We start from the raw sequence: 20,644 nt of genomic DNA, 5'->3' as shown, positions 1-20,644 counted from the left end.
TCAATCCGGATCAGGCATCTACTCCAGGTACTTTTTAGTGCCAAAGAAGACAGGGGACCTCAGGCCCATTCTGGACCTGTCTATCTTCAACCTGTCTGTAGAGAAACAAAAATTCCGGATGGTCACTCTACAGTCCATTCTGCCGTTTCTGAGAGAAAAATCGACTGGATGTGCTAGTTAGACCTCCAGGACACTTACTATCACATCAAGGTCCAGAGGAGCTCCAGGAGGTTTCTACGCTTCCGGCTAGGGGCCAGTCACTTTCAATTCAGAGCCCTACCCTTTGGTCTCACCACAGCCCCCAGGGTGTTCACCAAGGTTATGGCGGTCGTAGCGGCTCACCTGAGACTTCAGGGCATTCATTCATTCCTACCTAGACGACTGTCTCTTTGCTGTATCCACCAAACATCTCTTGTCAGGCCCTACACTACTTCCTCGGTCTGGCTCACAAGTTAGGCATCACGATCAATATCAACAAGTCCCACTTGGCTCCGGTTCAGATCATAGACTTCATCAGGGCACGGTTGGATTTGATTCTGTCCAAGATTTTTGTCACCCCGGAAAGGATAGAAAATCTCAGACTCCCATGTATCGGCTATCTTAGATCACTCGATAGTCACAGCAGTTCTCGGGGCCCTGGGTTCGATGGCAGCCGCAATTTCTATCCTCCCTCTTGCACGTCTTCACACGAGTCCTTCAGTGAAATCTGGCTAGACCTTCTGATGAATTTCCACATCAGAATCAGACATGCAGAACGTCACTCCAGTGGTGGCTTCAATCGGCGGACATTTTCGTGGGGTGCAGCTTTCTAGCCTCTCCGGCTCAAGCCACGGTGACCACGGATGCTTCCCAGCTTGGGGGGGGGGGGCACTTCCTGGGAAGGACGGTCCAGGGCACGTGGTCCCCTCCAGAGACCAAGCTACACATCAGTGTCCTGATGATGAGGGCAGTGCTTTTCGTGTTGAGAGCCTTTCACCCTGTCCTACCTCCGGGGACGGTAGCCATTCAATCAGACAACATGTCTGTAGTCTGATATATAAACAGGGAGGGACCTGATCCTACCCCCTTTGTCGCGAGGCCATGAGGGTTTGGGAGTGGGCCATATCCACCAGCCGGTTTCTCATAGCAGCGCACATCACTGGACACTCAAACATTCTAGCGGACAGTCTCAGCAGGGCAATCCTTCTGCCTTACGAGTGGTCTCTGAAACCATCAGTGGCGGAGAAGATCTTCCGTGTTTGGGGTCAAACTTGCTGCGATCTCTTCACATCTCCTTCCAACGCGAAGTGCAGCAACTTCTTCGCTCTGATCCCCCTCTGGGGGATGTCCACAGGGAAGCCCTAGTCCATGCTTGGCCTCCCGGGCTACTGTATGCTTATCCCCCGTTACCTCTTATTCCAAAGTTTCTTCAGAGAGCTTGCCGGCTGCAGTGCAAAGTCATTCTCATAGCTCCCTTCTGGCCTTGTCAAGTGTGGTTTCCCTCCCTGTGGTCTCGCCTGTTGGCTCTTCCATGGACTCTAGATCCATGCCCGGATCTGATTTCTCACCCGTCTGGCTTACCCCTGCCCAACCTGGACAGTCTCAAGCTGATGGTGTGGCTACTCCAGTTCCCATGATCATCAGGACTCCTGGACTTTCGTCCCCTTTTATGAATATTCTGGTAGCTTTTCTTAAAGCCTCCACTAGGAAACTCTACAATAGCAAGTGGAGACACTTTTGTGTTTGGGCCTCTCAGCGCAATCTGAACCCATTTACAGCCCTTGTTCCGATCATACTGGATTTTCTGGCCGATTATCAGGCGCAAGTGCTTCTACCATCAAGGTTCAGCTGGCTGCCATCTCCAATTTTCATGTGGGTGAAAATAAGGTTGCTATGGCTTCTGCCAAACTGTGTAAAGCTTTCCTGAAGGGCACTTTTTTTTATTGCAGCCACCAGTTAAAGAAACGGTGCCCCCCTGGAATCTGACTTTAGTCCTTCAGGCTTTGACCTCTCCCCCCTTCGAGCCAGCCGTTTCAGTTCCAAGTAAGTTTTTGTCGTGGAAGACAGCCTTCTTGGTCGCCATCACGTCAGCCAAGAGAGTTTCAGAGTTGCAGGCCTTATCTTCCTTGCCCCCCTATTTGGTTTTCCACAAGGATAGGGTTTTGCTGTGTACAAACCCTTCCTTTCTTCCCAAGGTGTCCTCAGCAGCCAGTATTAATCGGTCTATAAATTTGCCAGTCTTCCCAAATTTCCAAAATAGACTTTGAACGTAAGCTTCATTTATTAGATGTCCATAGACAGCTTCGTTTTTACCTCCATAGAACTAAACCCTTCCGGAAGTCGGATCAATTGTTTCTCTCTTTCAAAACCATTTTTGTGCAAAGCAGTTTCGAAAGTGTCCTTAGCAAGGTGGATCACTCTCTGTATTGCACAGGTTTATAAGGACAAAGGTTTATCGCCTCCGGGTGTATTGAAGGCTCATTCCACTAGAGCAATGGCCACTTCTGCAGCTTTCTGGTCAAGAGTTCTGTTAGATGATATCTGTGCGGCAGTGACTTGGGCGCACACATTCATTTCTCATTCTAAACTGGATCTTATTTCTAGAGGGAGAGCATCCTTTGGCTCTGCGGTGCTCAGGAATATCCTTCCATAAGGGCGCCTCAGAAATAATAGTAGCTGGGGACTCTGTCCCATATGTGCAGAATGAATGAAGTCAACTACTTCAGATAAAGAAGTTATGTTCTTACCATAATGTTCCATCTGAGTAGTAGACTTCATTCTTCTGCACCTTCCCTCCCTCCATCCCCCTCACTTTCAGGTTTTTCCTGTTTAGGATTGTGATTATGTTGCCACTTGTGTCAGCAAACTCTATCTGAGGATAGATAGGAGAAAGTGATGTAATATAAGTAAGGGGGGGGGGGCTTGGAGCTCGGAGCTGATGCTTGAAAAGTTTTGCCGGCTCTGATCTGAATCTGATCCGTATACCCATATTTGCAGAAGAATGAAGTCTACTACTCGGATGGAACGTTATGGTAAGAACATAACTTCTTTTTTTTTTAACTGATGTCCTTCAAGGATGCATCTGCAGTCATCACATATGGGTTGTCCTGCCTCAGGCAGCCTTCGGTCGGCCGGATTCCAAAGTCTGGGTCCGGCGTCGGCTGATGTCGCCCTCTCCCCGACGTCAGAGCGACTGGGGTATAAAAGCGTCAGCCGATGCCATCTTCCCCAGTCTTTCTTGCCGCGTGGTGCCCAAAGAAGAAGCAGTTCGTAAGTGCCGGTCGGCCAGCTCCTGTAATTCAGCTACCGAAGACTTCAAAAGCAAGTACCCCGTTGGGGAATCTTTCTTGCCTCAGCCGATGTCAGATAAAGTTAATAATTGCTTAACTTGTGGGAAACAAATACCTCATAAGGATTTCCACTCTTACTGCCACCCCTGCCTAGGCCCAGACCACGACGTCTCGGCCTGTTCAGCGTGTGCTTCCTTCAACCGACGCACTCTTAGACGTCGGGCGGAGTTTGCAGAGGAATTTTTGGGGGCTAGTTTTTCATACAATATGCCATCGGAGACTCCGACTTCACATTTAACAAAGAAACGGAAGGACAAGGACCGACACACACGGGCCGCGGTTTCGGCTGAAACCACGGCCAGGCCTACCGCGAGTGTCTCTGCTGAAACAGAGTCCTTGGTACTTCGACCCCTGAAACCGCTCAACCGACAACCTCTGCCCCGGAGGCCCCTGCTGAGTCGGTTATTGAATTTCCCTCAAACTGGTGTCTTGGAAACTTCGGACACCATTCCTCTAGACAAAACTACACCAACACATGGTGCAGCTAGGCCTCCTGCCTCCATGTCCATAAAGGCTTTCACCAGGGCTAAAGCTGCTAAACATACAAAAGCTATGCCTCCCAGGGTTATTCCTCAGGGCCCCTCTACCAGTCACAGATTCTAACTTTAGCAGAGGACCTTATCTCCTTAATTAGGGGCTCTCAACCCCCTCTAGACAAAAGGCCCAGGGTTGAGCCCTCTGATCCCCACTCCTCAGAGGAGGCCTCTGATGGCTCTGCTCTCTCGGACTACCAGGAGGATGCTTTTTCGGCCTACGAGGATTCTGATGCAGAGGAATCAATCCCCTCGGCCTCACCTCCTGAAGAACTATCCTTCGGGGAGACCCTACACACAGAGCATTTCAAGTGGCAGGGCATTTCAAGTGGCAGGGCCAGGAATTCTCTGATTCCAGGAAAAGATTAAGAACTTTTCTGCATTTACCTCAGCATAGACCCTTGGCTATTCCTCCTGTTTTGACTGTCATTGATGATGTGTACTCCGAGTCTAGCATAACCCCTGACACTCTTCCTCCGGCCCCTGCCAAACCCGATGGGTACTACAAGGTCCCAGACTCGCATCTTAAGGCCCACTCTGCTGATCCAGAAACTATTTCCCAGGGCTCTAAAGGGGTTGCAGCTGCCACTACTAAAAATCCACTCCCCTCTGAAAGGGAGTCCAGGGCTTTAGAGAGATGGGGTAAAAAAGTGTATACTTCTGCTACTCTTTCTATGAGGGCATTAAATTGTCAATTTCATATGATACAGTACCAAGAGTATTTGTTAGATGAATTGCATAAGAAACTGTCTTCACCTGAACCCCTAGATCGCAAATCACTTCAGGATCTGGTACATAACTCCCAGCAGGTTAGCAACCATTTCTTAGTGTGGTTATGATGCATTGGAAGCTTCATGTAGGTCAGCTATGACAGGTGCAGTCATACGTAGGCATGCTTGGCTGAAGGAACAATCTCTGCCAGACCATGTTAAAGCTAAGCTTCTGGATGCTCCACTGGAAAAGCAAAAGTTATTTGGCTCCACTGCTCAGGAGGTCTTAAAGAAATTTGAGGAAAAGGCAAAATCTGTACAAACAGTCAAAGATTTTCTACAAGTCCAACCACCAAGATTCAGCAGAAATTGGCCTACCAAGAATTGATCCTTTCCGGACACACAAAGATTTCAGAGAGGCAAGAACAGGCGTGCCAGAGGTAGAGGGCAAGCTAGAGGCTCCTACAGAGGACGTCAATGGCAGCCTCCCAACCAGAGAGGTAGTGCAGGACCTGCAACTGCTGCACAAGGACAGACTCAATGACTTTGCTTTGACTCCGCCAACCAGGGCTCAATTAGAAGCACCTTTGGGCGGAAAGCTCTCCTTATTCTCAGAAAATTGGCACATTATTACAAGAGACAAATGGACACTGCAAATAGACAAAGGATACAGGTTTCTTTTTCACACATTGCCAAAAAGAAAAGGCATGCCAAACCTGCCACCAAATCAAAGGGCAGAGGCTTTGAAACAAATCTCCAACTTAATGCAAATGAAAGCTATAGAAAAGGTTCCTCTTTCAGAACAAGGCCAAGGATTTTACTCCAGACTATTCCTTGTTCCAAGAAAAGAAAATCAATGGAGGCCATTCTCGACTTGTCCGCACTGAATACTTATCTCATTGTGCCAAAATTCAAAATGCTGACTCTACAGCAACTCCTTCCCATGCTGGGCAAGGGGTCTTGGCTGGTGACTCTAGACCTCAAGGAGGCATACCTGCATGTCCCTATCAGACAAAGTTGCAGAAGACACCTCGGATTTCTTGCAGGTTCAGAGCATTATCAATTCTCAGCATTGCCCTTTGGCTTATCTACTGCGCCCAGAGTATTCACAAAATGCCTGGCATCAGTAATTGCACACTGCAGACTTCAGGGGATTCAAATATACCCATATCTGGACGACTGCCTTATACAAGCGGACAGCCAACAAACTTTGGTAAAGGACTTGAATTATGCCATCCGCCTACTGCAGGCCTTGGGATATACAGTCAACATTCACAAATCAAGACTTGTTCCATCCCAAAGAATAACCTTTCTGGGTGCGGATCTAGACACAACCACCCAAATGGCTTTTCTCACAGAAGAAAAAAAAAGACAACTACCGGATTACTTCAAGAATCTGACAAGACAAACTCAGCTGACTGCAAGGAAAATCCTGCAGGCCCTGGGTTACATGGCATCTTGCGTTCTTCTGATTCCACAAGCAAGGCTGCATATGAGGAAACTACAATGGTACCTAAGGAGTTTATGGACTCAGCAGTCACAGCTTAGAAACTTTGATCCCACTCATTCCATGCCTCCAAAAGGAATTTCTGTGGTGGGCTCAAGCAAGCCAGTCAAACAGGGGTCTGCCCTTCAGCAAATCAATAGCCAGCCAAACCATTACAACGGGCGCTTCAGACCACGGTTGGGGAGCACACATGGAGGGCAGATGTATTCAAGGACTATGGTCACAAAAGGAGCTACGCATGCACATAAACCAAAAGGAAATGCTGGCAGTGATACATGCAATCGAGGCCTTCAAACCCTTTCTGCATCAAGGCCACCTGCTAATAAGGACAGACAACACCACAGTTATGTGGTACATAAACAAGCAAGGAGGCACCCATTCCTACCCTCTTTGCAGACTGGCAATGAATCTATGGGAACTTTCCTTGAAACTCAATATAGAGCTGCAATCCCTGTTTGTGCCAGGAAAAGACAATATACTGGCGGACAGCTTAAGCAGGAATATCATGGATGCACACTAATGGATGCTGCACCCAGACATCTTCCTACAGATAACACAATCATGGGGAAGGCCAGACATAGATCTTTTTGCCTCCCCCCCACAATCATCAGCTGAAGAAATTCTGCTCAAGGCCATACCACCCACAAGCATGGAAAGTGGACGCCCTATCTTTCAGCTGGAGAACTCTAACAGTGTATGCATTTCCACCTCTTCCATTAATGACAAAGGTCTTGCTGAAGATCAGGACAGAGCAGCCAAAAGTGATTCTGATAGCTCCGGACTGGCCAAGACAGCACTGGGTACCCACTGTTAGTGTCACGCACGAAACCATGGCCTCTTCCTCAATGGCCACTTGCACAATTACAAAACTCTGCATTCCAACCTGAAAACCTTGCAACTAACAGCCTGGAAAATACCTGGACTCCTCCTCAGGATAAGCTATTCAAGAGAGTGAAGGATATCATCATGGAAGCTCGCAGGCCTTCCACAAGAAAGGCATATTCAGCAAAATGGAAAAGATTTCACACTTGGAGCACCAAAAAGGGCCTGGATGCGACGGTGATGAACATGGCACATCCTGGAATACTTGGCAGAAATGCTCCATAATGGCCTGTCTTACTCTTCCATTAAAATTCATGCTTCAGCAATTTCAGCAGAGCACAATACTGACCCACCTGTCTTTCCTCATCCTCTCCTAAGACAGTTTCTAAGAGGAATTAAAAACATCAATCCTCCAAGGAAACCTCCAGTGCCTACTTGGGACCTTAACTTCGTGTTGGAAAACTGCCTCCCTTTGAACCAGCAGCGTCTGCAGAACTACAGTTCCTGTCTTGGAAGACTGCCTTCCTTCTGGCCATAACCTCGGCAAGAAGAGTATCCGAGTTACAGGCCCTCATGGCAGTACAGCCATTTCTTATTTTTCATCAGGACAGAGCCTCATTGAGAACCAATCCTTCATTTATGCCAAAGGTGGTATCCAGGGTCTAAACCAAGCTATTCACCTGCCTACCTTCTTTCCAAATCCACAAAACAAAGTGGAGAAACTAATGCACACCCTGGACATACACAGACAGTTGCGCTACTACTTGGACAGAACTAAAAGCTACAGAAAAACTGATCAGCTGTTGGTGGCATATGCTGCTGGTGCACAAGGAAAAGCAATTTCCAAACAGACAATTTCAAAATGGATAGGGAATTGCATACGTTTTTGTTTTTCCTTTCATGGAAAAACTGTGCCAGCTAACATTAGACCACATTCCACCAGAGCCACAGCCACCTCCACAGCCTTCTTAAGAGGGGTGGCCACCAAGGACATTTTAGAAGCTGCTACATGGAGCTCCGTGCATACATTTTCCAAGCATTACAATTTACCTTTATATTCCAGATCCAGAGCAGGCTGTGCTACGGCAGTCTTGCAGGGCATTTTAGCTACACCATCCTTTACATAAATCCTCCACCCCCACTTTGGCTATGGTATTCTACCCATATGTGATGACTGCAGATGCATCCTTGAAGGACATAGTATAGTTTTGTACCTACCATAAATGTAGATGTCCGATAGGTATGCATCTGCAGTCAGGTTTACCCTCCCTCCTTTCCCTCTTGGGTATTTATTGGGTACTTCCCCTCTCATGGCTAGCTGGGGTTATCTATTATGGTGTATTTGTTTTTATATATATATATATATATCTATATATATATCTATATCTATATATATCTATATATATATATCTATCTATCTATCTATCTATATATGTGTGTATATAGAGAGAGAGATATATGCATATATATTTCTGTGCATGTTTGGAATTTATTGCATTTCTCCAAATTTAGCCTTCCTTTGAGGGCACCTGGCATCTGGGGCAAGAAACACTGAGGAAGATGGCGTCGGCTGACGCTTTTATACCCCAGACGCTCTGACTTTGGGGAGAGGGCGACATCAGCCGACGCCTGACCCAGACTTTGGAATCCGGCCGACCGAAGGGCTGCCTGAGGCAGGACAACCCCATATGTGATGACTGCAGATGCATACCTATTGGACATCTACATTTATGATAGGTACAAAACTGTACTTTTTTCATTGTCTGATGAAGGGCATGTTTGCCTGAAAGCGCTTCTGTTTTTAATAAAACTTTACCTGGTTTTATTTTTTGCCTCTGCTGTGGTGTCTTTTGCCATTTAGAAGTTTTTTAAAGTGCATTCAGGGCAAATGGAACCCAAGTCAAATGCACCTGCATATCAGTCCGAAAGAAATGTTAGCTGTACAGAATGCTCTGACAGCCTTTAAGGACCACGTTCTTCAGGACAATTAATGGTAAAGACTGGCAACACCACTGTTAATGTGGTACGTAAACAAGCAGGGGGGGGGGGGTACACATTTCTATCCCCTCAGCAGACTAGCCATGGCTCTGTGGAACACAGCCTTGAGCTATCAAGTGCATCTACAGGCTCAATTCCTGCTAGGAAAACTAAATACACTGGCAGACGAACTAAGCAGAAATCCCATGGACCCACACGAGTGGAAACTGGAACCAAAGACTTTCAGCATGTTGATAAACAAATGGGGGAGCCCATATATAGAGCTGTTTGCCTCCCCCCAGAACTACCAATTGGACAAATTCTGCACAAGGACTCTCCACAAGCAAGCTTGAAAAGTAGTTTGCCTTTCCTCCTCTGCCTCTCCTCTCCAAAGTTCTACTAAAGATCAAACGGGACAAACCAAGGATGATACGGATTGCAGCAAACTGGCCATGCCAACATTGGTACCCCCTCTTGCGCAGTGTCACAGCTAACCCCATGGCACCTGCCTCAGACCCCTACCCTGCTGTCACAGCAGGAGAGCCAGATTCTGCACCCCCAGCTTCAAACCCTGAACCTGGCAGCCTGGCTAATTACCTAATGTCTCAGTTACCATCCCTCAGTCATTTTGGAGGCAAGGAGGCCTAGTACTAGAAAATCTTATGCTGCAAAATAGAAAAGATTCTGCACCTGGAACCAAACTCGAGTGATGGCCACAGCAGCGCCCAATTTACCTCAGATTCTTCAATACTTAGCTGAGATGCTTCACAAGGGTCTTTCCTTTTCCTCCATCAAAATTCACGCCTCAGCCATTTCAGCTCATTACAGCACAGAACCACCACCCCTCTTTCCTTACCCACTGCTCAAGCAGTTTCTTAGGGGGGCCACAAATTTAAGACCACCCAGAAGAGTCCCAGCTCCAGCCTGGGACCTGATCTTTGTATTGGAAAAACTCACTCTGCCTGCTTTTGAGCCTGCTGCAAGTGCGGAGTTAAAATTCCTTTCTTGGAAAACAGCTTTCCTTTTAGCAATCGCTTCAGCAAGAAGGGTATCTGAATTACTGGCTCTAATGGCAGTGGAGCATTTCATCATCTTTCATGCAGCCTGGATGTCCCTCGGGACCAATCCCTCCTTCATGCCCAAAGTGGTATGCAGTGCGGCTCTTAGTCAATCCATTTATTTGCCAACCTTCTTTTCTAATCCACAGAACAAAGGGGAACGGATACTGCACTCCTTAGATGTGCACAAACAATTTAGATTTTACTTGGACAGGACTAAACCTTAAAGGAAATCTGAACAACTACTGGTGGCATTTTCTGCAGAAGGGAAGGCTATTTCAAAGCAAACCATTTCTAAATGGACAGGCCATTGCATTCATTTCTGCTGTATGTACCATGGAAAACCTATCCCACAGGGGATTAGACCCCATTCAACCAGGGCTGCATCTACCTCTACAGCCTTTCTCAAAGGTGTCCCTACCAGAGACATCCTGGAAGCTGCTACCCGAGATGTTTTTCGTGTTTCACTGTTGCAGTCATTACATTTGGGTTATCTGCTTGCAGGTAGCACTCAGTCGGCCTGATTAACAAAGTCTTGGGTCCTGCATCGGTTGCAGTCCCTTCTTCCATGACTTCAGGTCGTCCGAGATATAAAACATGCGGCCAACACCATTATTATCAGTCTTTCTTGCCGCGCGGTGCCCGAAGCAGGAGCAGTTCGCAAGTGCCGGTCGGCCGACTCCTGAAATTTCATTTGAGTTTCAGAACAGAAGTCTTCAACTAAAGCCAAGTACCCCGTTGGGGAAACCTTTTCTTGCTCCTTACCGATGTCTGTAAAAGTTAATTGCATTACTTGTGGAAAGCAAATACTGCAAAGATTTTCATTCATACTGTATTCCTTGCCTAGGCCATGACCGACATAACCTGCTGTTGGTTTTCTGCTTTTATTTAATCAGCGCGCTATCAATCTGTATATTTTCACATCTAAATATTTCGGTTCTCTGTTTAATTATCCAGGAAATGTCATCTGTTAGCCATCTGACTACCGGGATTCCGAAAAAACACAAAGATAAAGACACAGGCCGCCGAGGTCCAAAACTGCCAACAACACTTCTAAGCCAGTTCACCGGTACTCGGGCGCTTTCGCAGCCCTTGATACCTGCTACTTTTGATTCGCAGGCCTCTACTCAGACCCATTCGGAGTCCGGTATGCCGCGAGATGCTTCAACTATGGAACCAGCAGATGTCTCTACCTTGGATGGGTCCAGAGCCACTGTGCAGGCACTGGCTTCTGAGGGTGTATTCAGGCCTACGGACTTGCATATTAAACCGATGCCTCCTTTACTTAAGCCTAAATCTTGATCATGCCTAAAACGACTACGCCCAGGCCACATGCTCAGGCCTCTATGCCTAAAAAACAAATAAGAATGGCTGAAGATCTTAAGCCTAAATCTTGATCATGCCTAAAACGACTACGCCCAGGCCACATGCTCAGGCCTCTATGCCTAAAAAACAAATAAGAATGGCTGAAGATCTAATAACTGTAATCAGGGGTAGGCCACCCCCCCCCCCCTTTCTAAGAGGCCTAAGACTGAAGTGGATTCTGAATCTTCTGATCAGGATTCTATTTTTTCTAATTCTTCTGATCTCGTTTTGCCCTTATCTACCTATGAAGATTCTGATGCAGAGGACTCCATTCCCTCTGCTTCCCCTCCTGAGGATTTTTCTTTTTGGGGAAACCTTACATACTCTAAGGGAGCATTTCCACTGGGAAAGCCAGGATTTTTCTGATTCAAAAAAGAGGCTTAGGGATTTCCTTCTACCTCAGCATAGGCCTTTAGCTATTCCTCCTGTACTAGACATTGTTGATGCTTTTTCGGAATCTAGTTTGGCCCCTGATTCCCTGCCTCCTGCTCCCAGAAAACCTGACTGATACTACAGGGTCCCGGAGTCCCACAAGTTCCTTTTTAAAAAAGAATCCTATTGCAGATCCAGAGACCATTTCACAGGGGCCCAAGGGCATTAAGGCTTCTACTGCTAAAAATCCTACCTCTTCTGATAGAGACTCCAGGGCGCTGGATAGATGGGGTAAGAAGGTTTACACTTCTGCAACTTTGGCCATTAGGGCTTTAAACTGCCAGTTTCATATGTTAGTGTCAGCAACATGTTATTGGACTGCTTAAACAGAAAATGATGATTCCTGACTGTGGAAAATAAAGAATTACAGGATTTAATGCATTCTGCTGAACAAGTTGGAAAACATACTTTGCAATGTGGTTTTGATTCATTAGAGGCCTCTTGCAGGGCTGCTATTACTGGGTCTGTGCTCAGAAGGCATACTTGGCTTAAGGAGCAATCTTTGCCTGGTCATGTTAAAGCTAAACTGTTGGATGCTCCTTGAAATCAGGGCCGCCTATTTGGCAACAAGGCTGAGGAAGATAAACCTAAATCTATGCAAACTGTTACAAGTTCAGCCTCCTAGATTTAGTAGGCACTGGCCCTCTAAGAATTGGTCCTTTCCAGCCCCTTCCAGGTCTTCTTAAGCCAAACCCCGACACAGCAAAAACCCCAGGTTTCAGTCCTAGGGGACACACACAACTAAGCAGTGGGGAGCCTCCACTTCCAAATCTGGGAATAAGACTCTCCCCTATGGTAAACTCTGTGACTTCCTTATAAAATTTCCAAGCAGTTATCCACTGACTGCCCCTTTTGGGGGGGGGGGGGGATTGCTCTTCATACAAAGAATTGGGGACTCATTACCCAGGACAAATGGGTTTTAAAAAGTGTCCCAGGGATACAGATTTCACTTTCACTCATTGCCAACACCAAGCGGGTGGCCGGACCTACATCCAGATCAGTGGGCAGAGGCCCAAAAACAAGTACTTTCTCTCACAAGCATGGTGGCTATTCAACTGGTACCAGAAGAGGAAAAGGGACAAGGTTTCTACTAAAGACTTTTCCTGGTATCCAGAAAAGACCATTCATGACGTCCTATCCTGGACCTGTCTACTCTAAAACACCTTTTTTGGAGATTCCAAAATTCAAGATGCTGACTCTTCAGTTACTTCCTATGCTAGGCAAAGATGCCTGGTTGGCAATCCTATGCTAGGCAAAGATGCCTGGTTGGCAACACTAGATTTAAAAGAAGCATACCTGCACATCCCAATCAGAGTATCTTGCAGAAGATACCTACCTTTCAAAGCAGGCTACACGCACCATCAGTTCTCTGCACTGCCCTTTGGCTTATCTACTGTGCCCAGGGTATTCACAAAGTGCCCAGCTCCAGTTATTGCATTTTGCAGGTAAAGAAATATTCAAATATACCCATACTTGGACGATTGTCTAATTCAGGCAGAAAGCCAGGACATACTTTTGAATTATCTGGCCTTTTTACAAAGGGTTCTAACTTGTCTGGGGTACACCAGAAACAAAAAGAAATCACACCTGGTACCCTGTCAACAAACTGTATTCCTGGGAGCAAGCTTGAATACAGCTTCCCAGATGACTTGCCTCACGCCAGAGAAACAAATTCATTTGACAACCTACTTCAAACAAGTGGCCACAAAAACCCTGCTATCTGCAAGACAAATACTGCAAGCCATGGGGTTCATGGCCTCCTACATTTTTCTAATTCCATATGCAAGACTGCATATGAGGAAACTACAGTGGTATCTAAAAAACGTATGGTGTCAACATTCTCAAGACCTAGAAACAATGATTCCTATCATACCTTGACTACGCCTAGAGTTCCTTTGGTGGGCAGAGGCCACCCGCTGCCGCCCAAACCCTAACAGTCGCATCCGACTATGCATGGTGGTCTCACTTGGCAGGGAAGTGCATTCAGAGCAAATGGAACCCAAGTCAAATGCACCTGCATATCAATTAAAAAGAAATGTTGGCTGTACAGAATACTCTGACAGCCTTCAAGGACCACATTCTTTCAGGACAACTAATGGTAAAGCTGGACAACACCACTGTTATGTGGTACATAAGCGGGGGGGGTACACATTTTTACCCCCTTTGCAGACTAGTCATGGCATTGTGGAACACAGCCTTGAGCTACCAAGTGCACCTACAAGCTCAATTCCTGCCAGGAAAGTTCAATACACTGGCAGACGGACTAAGCAGAAACCTCATGGACCCACATGAGTGGGAACTGGAACCAAGGGTTTCAACATGTTGACAAGCAAATGGGGTGCCCAGATATAGACCGGTTTGCCTCTCCCCAGAACTACCAATTGGACAAATTTTGCACAAGGACCCCGCCACAAACAAGCCTGGAAAGTGGATGCTCTGTCTTTCAACTGGAAAAAAAACATCAGTCTATGCCCCCCCCCCCCCCCTGCAAAGTACTACTAAAAATCATAGTACAAACCAAGGATGATTTTGATTGCTGGTACCCCCTCCTGCACAGTGTCACTATTATCTCCATGGCACCTGCCTCAGACTCCTTCCCTGCTGTCTCAGCAGGAGAACCAGATACTGCACCCTCCGCGTCTTAACACTGAACCTTGCAGCCTGGCTAATTACTTAATCTCTCCTTTACCATCCCTCAGCAAACCTGTGATGGGATATCATTTTAGAGGCAAGGAGGCCTAGTACTAAAAAATCTTATGCTGAAAAATGGAAAAGATACTTTGCCTGGAACCAATCTCAAGGGATGAGCACAGCAGTGCCTAATTTACCTCCAGTTTTACAATACTTAACTAAGATGCTTCACCAAGGGCATGTCTTTTTCCTCCATTAAAAATCCACGCTTCAGCCATTTCAGCTTGTTATAACACAGAACCTCCCCTCTTCTCTCATCCACTGCTCAAGCAGTTCCTCAGAGGGGCCAAAAATTTGAGACCACCCAGGAGAGCTCCAACCCCAGCCTGGGACCCTAACTTTGTTTTGGAGAAACTCGCTCTACCTCCTTTCGAGCCAGCTGCTAATCTGAACAATTGCTGGTAGCATTTGCTGCAGGGGCAGAGGGGAAGCCTATTTCAAAACAACCATTTCTAAATGGATAAGCTATTGCATTAATTTCTGCTGTAAGCACCATGGAAAACCTATACCCCAGGGGATCAGATCTCACTCCACCAGGGCTGCATCTACTTCTGCAGCCTTTCTCAGAGGTGTTCCTACCAGGGACATCCTAGAAGCTGCATTTGCCAATTTTCTCTAAATCCAGAGCTGGCTTTGCCACTGCTGTCTTGCAGGGCCTTATAGCTGGCCCTAATGCTATATAAACTCCTCCTCCCAACCATAGCTTTGGGATTCTACCCAAATGTAATGACTGCAACAGTGAAACACTAAGAACATAGTACAGTTGTGTACACTTACTATAAATGTAGATGTTAGAGTGTATTAACTGTTGCAGTCCTGGTTACCCTCCCTCCAGCCACCTAATTTCTTCTGGCTATACCTCTACTTTCCTTTACTATGCTTAAAAGCCTTTTTGGTGTATTTGCTTTTTGTTGGAGGTATATCTTTGTGTCTGTTTATTTGCCCCCCATTGGGGGGGGGCACCTGATATCTGGGGCAAGAAAAACTGATGTAATGGCGTTGGCTGTATGTTTTATACCCCTGACGACCTGACGTCATGGAAGAAAGGACAGCAACTGACGCAGGACCCAAAACTTTAATCAGGCCGACTGAGGGCAGCCTGCAAGCAGATTACCCAAATGTAATGACTGCAACAGTGAATACACTCTTAACATCTACATTTATGGTAAGTGTACACAACTGTACTTTCCAAATACCAATCACTTTTTGCCCAATATGTTCAGGCATCTGCTAGAAAGTTGAAGATGAAGAATTTCACCTTTCAACACAACAGTGACCCCAAGCGTACATCCAAATCAACAAAAGAATGGCTTCACCAGAAGAAAATTAGTTTTGGAATGGCCCAGCCAGAGCCCAGACCTAAATCAATAGAAAATCTGTGGGGTGACCTGAAGAGGGCTGTGCCCAAGAGATGCCCTTGCAGTCTGACAGACTTGGAGCGCCTTGGCAATATTTGCCCACTCTTCCTTGCAAAGTAAAGATGTGCCATGCTGATACTCCTACCCAAGAAGACTGGAAGGTGCTTCAAAGTATTAGTTTAACGGTGTGCACATTTATGCAACCAGCTTATTGTACGTTTTTTTTATTTTTTCCCCCTAATAGATTTGTTTTTCAATTGAACTATACATGTTGTAGGTCACATTAAAGGTGGGGAAAGTTTTGAAATGATTTATTGCGGTCTCTTTTTTTATATCACAGAAACCTGGCATTTTAACGGGTATGTAAACTTTTTATACCCACTGTAATCTGCATGCATGTAATTTTTCACTTGCATAACAAAATAATCAGGGAGGATGTAGATCGGTCTGTTTTTTACCTTTTTAAAGCCACTGTAGTCTGTGGGCATGTGCATATAAGTACTGAGCATGTGCAAGCAGTGCCATTTTGTGTAATCAGTTGGAGTGAAGGCATGTATGTGTAGCAGTCCGTTCAAGTTAGTCGATCCTGATGTGTGTGTAATAAACTTTTCAAACGAACACCCAAGCCGCAGTCTTATTTGAATACATGAGACAAGCGACACCTCCCTTTTGGCAAAGTAGTTTCCCCGGCAAAGTAGTTTCCCCCTTCTTATTTCATCTGTCCAGGAGCAGTAGTCACAAGTTGCCTCACTAGATGGATCTCTCACAGAATACTGGATCTCTTTCACCCTCATTTAGTCGGCCTTCATTTGACACTCTGAGTGATAGGATTTTGATTCCTTTTAGACCTCTGTTTTCTGAGGACTAAGCTAGAAAATCCTTTTTTGGTGTCTGAACTGTGGACCGTCTTTGAAAATTCCTACTGTTTGTGTGAGCTGCTCAGTGCTGTCATGACGTACTAGTCTGTTAAAGCTCATTTGACAGCCAGCTCTGCAAGTCTGTCCTTGAGTCTGCCTCTTTCTAGGTTTGAAGTCAATATTTGAAAGATGTTCCTCCTCCTTGGGACCTTTTTATTTTGTGATTCCGCCACCTCTGAGCCTGCATTTTATTTGCAGCTGTGTACTTTGAAAACTGTTGGTTTTATGAACTTAAGATGCGCATGGCAGTTTCCCCATTTCTATTTGTTGACAGTTTCATTGTTCTAATCCTTTTTTGCTGAAAGTTCCATTCATCTACCTTTTTTTTCTCTTCTCCATAGAATGATTTTGGGAAGATTCTTCATGTCATGGATTCTGCTCAGGGGCATTTTCTAGTATCAAGAAAAGATATCCCCTGTGCACGCATTCAAGAGCCATCAAAAGTAACACTCATAAAAATCCAAAATGTTGACCTGACCCTGCAAGCATTGCTCTGATTTATGAACTCCCAAGCACTTCTAGTTATGTTGTATCTCAAATGCAACTACCTTCAAATACCAGTTTTCAGAAAGCACAAAGTATTTCAGGTTTGTGTGTGTATGGGTGGGGGGGGGTTCATTACGAGGTTGCCGTCTTACCTTCATGTGCTTTGGTTAAGCTGCTGCACTCGGGTGTTCACCCAAATGCCTGGCCACAGTGATGCCGTACTGTAGAACCAAGGGAGTATCCACATGTCACTGTCTGGACAACTGAGCTAGGCTCCCTGTATAGATTCAATACAGAGAGGACCTTAAAGTATACCTTAGTGATCGGGCAGTTGGGTTTCACTCATCTGGAGTCTTAACCTAGACTGTATTTCTAGGGGCAATCCTGGACACAAATATCTACAGAGTTCTCCACCCCCCCCCCCCCCAAAGAAGATTGAAATGGCAATTGGCTTTTTTTTCAAAAATTGTCAGACTTGCCCACATAGGCAGATCTTGAGGATTCTAGGTCACATGGCATCCTCTGTCCTAATCTTGCGGCCAAGTTGCCCATGAGAAAACTGGTGGCTTCTGAAAAACACCTGGGACTAAGTCAGAAGCCCTAGAAATTAATTCACACATTTATGCTTAACCTGAGATCCTAGCTTTATGCTTTAAAGTTACACTGTTAAATGTAGCACTAGCTTTAACAGTCCTGGAAAAGTTTTTAATTGCGTTGCTTCAGCAAGTAATGCATCAGAGCTCCAGGCCTTAATATTGTAAAGAACCTTTCCTGGTCTTTCCCAAAGATGGGGTGAATCCTACACACCAAACCTTAAATTCATGCCCAAGGTCCTTACTAAGCGACTTTGACCCAAGTCATCTGGCTAACATTTTCTGTGGTATGTCAGAACAAAGGGGAAAAGTGTTTTGCATAAACTGGATGTTCATAGGCAGCTGACATTACTTGTACTGAAATGAAGGACATTAGAAAAATCAGCTGTTTGTAGTAGTTGGGGGGGGGGGGGGTTACCTACAATTAAGTAGATTTATGTGGATATCCTGCTGCATTATATTGTCGCACTGTCCATGGCAGACCCCCTAGAAGAGTGCATTCTTCCAGAGCCGCAGCCACTCCTGTGACCCACCTGGAAAGGGATTAATATGTGGGACATATATGAGGCAGTCAACATGACTTCTGGTTCATAGCTGTCCTGACTTCTATACAAATTGCATATATACCTTGCACAAGGGAGTGTTAACCTGTTCTGCTGTGTTCAGTTTTCTTTCCAAGTTGACTGTAGCAGTGGTCCACATGCTTATGAAACCGTTTTAACTAACTTAACATAGATGTTGAAATGTGATCATGGTCATGATCTGCATTTCATCCCACATCCCCTCTGTCCTTTAACCTTTTTGGGCACGTCCCCATGTCAGTATGTCTTTACTTTCTTATTGCTCAGGTCACTACAGAGAATTGCAAATCTGTCGCATCAAGAACTCCCAGAAATCTAATTTTTTTACCTGGGGTGGCAGTGACCTAAGGAAGGCAAGAACAAATGATGGCATGAGTAGATTTCACCTTTTGTACAAGGTTTATTGAAGCTTCCTGAGAGGTGACATTAGCCTGACTGAGGAGGAAGGCTGTTTGGACTGGTATCTCTAGTCTCATCAGACTTTTTTCAAAGTTCCCATATGTTGTAATTGGAGCAGTGGACACACTGCCCTCTCCTTTTTGTGGTAAGTTGGTTATATTTTAATGTGCCTGGAAATAAATAGTAGTGAAATATTAGAAAATGGAATTTAAACTTTTAAGCAATTGTAGGGGAACAATGAACTTTACTTTTTGGCTTTCACTTGGTGAAAATTGAAGAGATTTTTTTCTGATTCTTTTTTTTCCCCTCTCTAGTACTCAAAGGAAAGAAACTAAGTTTACCAGCGTAAGTGCCAAAGATCTTAGCTGCTTCTGTCCTCCACATTGTCTGGACAGAGCAAGCCTCATCACAAGCAAGTGTAAGATGCTTGAGACAGAGAGGAACACTGCAGTCTGAATTGTATTTAAAATCAACAGCAGCAACTGTTCTGGAACAACACAGAGGAGACCCACCAGCTGATTTCTGTTTTATGCATCTTGCCTTACCTTTTTTATTGCTATGTATAAAGATATTTTCTACATGAAATTGCATATATTGTACTGAAAAGTTAAAAACTGTTGTCAGAACGAATTGTAAAGCTAGATTGGAATGGTGCCCAAGTGACATTCTGCAGCGCTGTTTTCAAATTGGATTTGTTGCAGATTTTCCCCAGGTGTTTGATACTTTATACCAAAAGTAGAAAATGATCTGACAAAAATTGGTCAGTATTCTTCCTTGATTTCATTTTGTTTCCTTGTATTTATTGTAGCCGACAATGTGTGTTTGAACCACATTTGCTTCTGTTGAATGCAGTCATTGAAGTGTTCATTTCTAGTTCAGTGCAGTTTATTCCACTAGAGAGGTGTGGTGTCTGATGTACTGCCATTCACCAGTACTGGGCTCACAATGCAGCCTTCTGGTGCCTTTCAGACTGGTGACTTTGTGGTCTTACAGATTGTAAAATACCTTTTTATACCCTAGTTTATTAGGGACAGTACTTTTTATGTTACTAGGGCACTAAACTGACTACTTTGGTCATCAGCTTACCTTTTCCCACACTTCCCCTTCTGTACATAGCTGGAGTATTTGATGGCCACCATGGCTGGTGCTACGGCAGAAAGATTTAATCCTATTTCGGGTGTGCAGTATATGTTTAGGAGTTTTGAAAACCACCTGTTCAGTTTCCATTTTTCCTTGATGAGATAGAGGCGCATTCGTCTAAAAGCACCATTCCCTTTCCTTCCAGTTTTTTACAACTTGTTATAGTTGTAAACTGCTACACCCCCACCTTTGAATTATGAAACTTCTCTGGTGCAACAGACCTGTACAAGAGCTTTGTATGTCTGGCTGTCAGTTCCTATGGATGGTGCATCTAGTTTGGTTGTGGAACAGTTAGCTTGGTTAAAACTCGTGTTCAGACATCATCAGCTTTGGTTACAGTACTTTTATATTTTAATCACTTGTACATTTTTTTACTGATCTGTTGCATGATTTCCCTCCACATTGCCATCTCCCAAATAAAAATATTTTATGGAACTTGCAATTTTTTTTATTGTTGGGACCAGAATTCTGTTACTGTCTCGTAATACTTATCAGGCTGGCACCAGATGTTTCAGGTTTATTTCACCTACTACTTTGAATGTGTTTTTAGAAAGTAAACTTAATGTTTTAAATGCAGGTGACTTAAACATCATTTATTTTTAATGAAATGTGCATTCATTGCGATTGTTTGAACTATAAAGTAAATGTCATTAACGTAGAACTTTTTTGTGATGACAACAGAATGGATAAACATTTTTAATTAAAATTAGAAATATAAAAACACGAAGTCCTGTTGCAACTTTTCA

General features: G+C 45.0%; 1 protein-coding gene across 1 annotated transcript in view; it reads left to right on the top strand.

Annotated features, from left to right (window-relative positions):
* The window catches only part of KDELR2 (KDEL endoplasmic reticulum protein retention receptor 2), a 207,449-nt gene extending 187,116 nt beyond the window's left edge, over nucleotides 1–20,333 (top strand). The window contains exon 5 of the mRNA XM_044089615.1: nucleotides 19,073–20,333. Within this exon, the coding sequence (XP_043945550.1) occupies nucleotides 19,073–19,107 (35 nt within the window). The 3' untranslated portion in view covers nucleotides 19,108–20,333. The remainder of the gene's footprint in view (nucleotides 1–19,072) is intronic.
* Nucleotides 20,334–20,644: the final 311 nt, after the last annotated feature.

Source organism: Protopterus annectens, chromosome 12.part0, assembly GCF_019279795.1.
Source record: "Protopterus annectens isolate FY-2018-M chromosome 12.part0, PAN1.0, whole genome shotgun sequence".
Classification (NCBI taxonomy): Eukaryota; Metazoa; Chordata; order Ceratodontiformes; family Protopteridae; genus Protopterus; species Protopterus annectens.
This window is presented reverse-complemented; position numbering and strand designations above follow the sequence as displayed.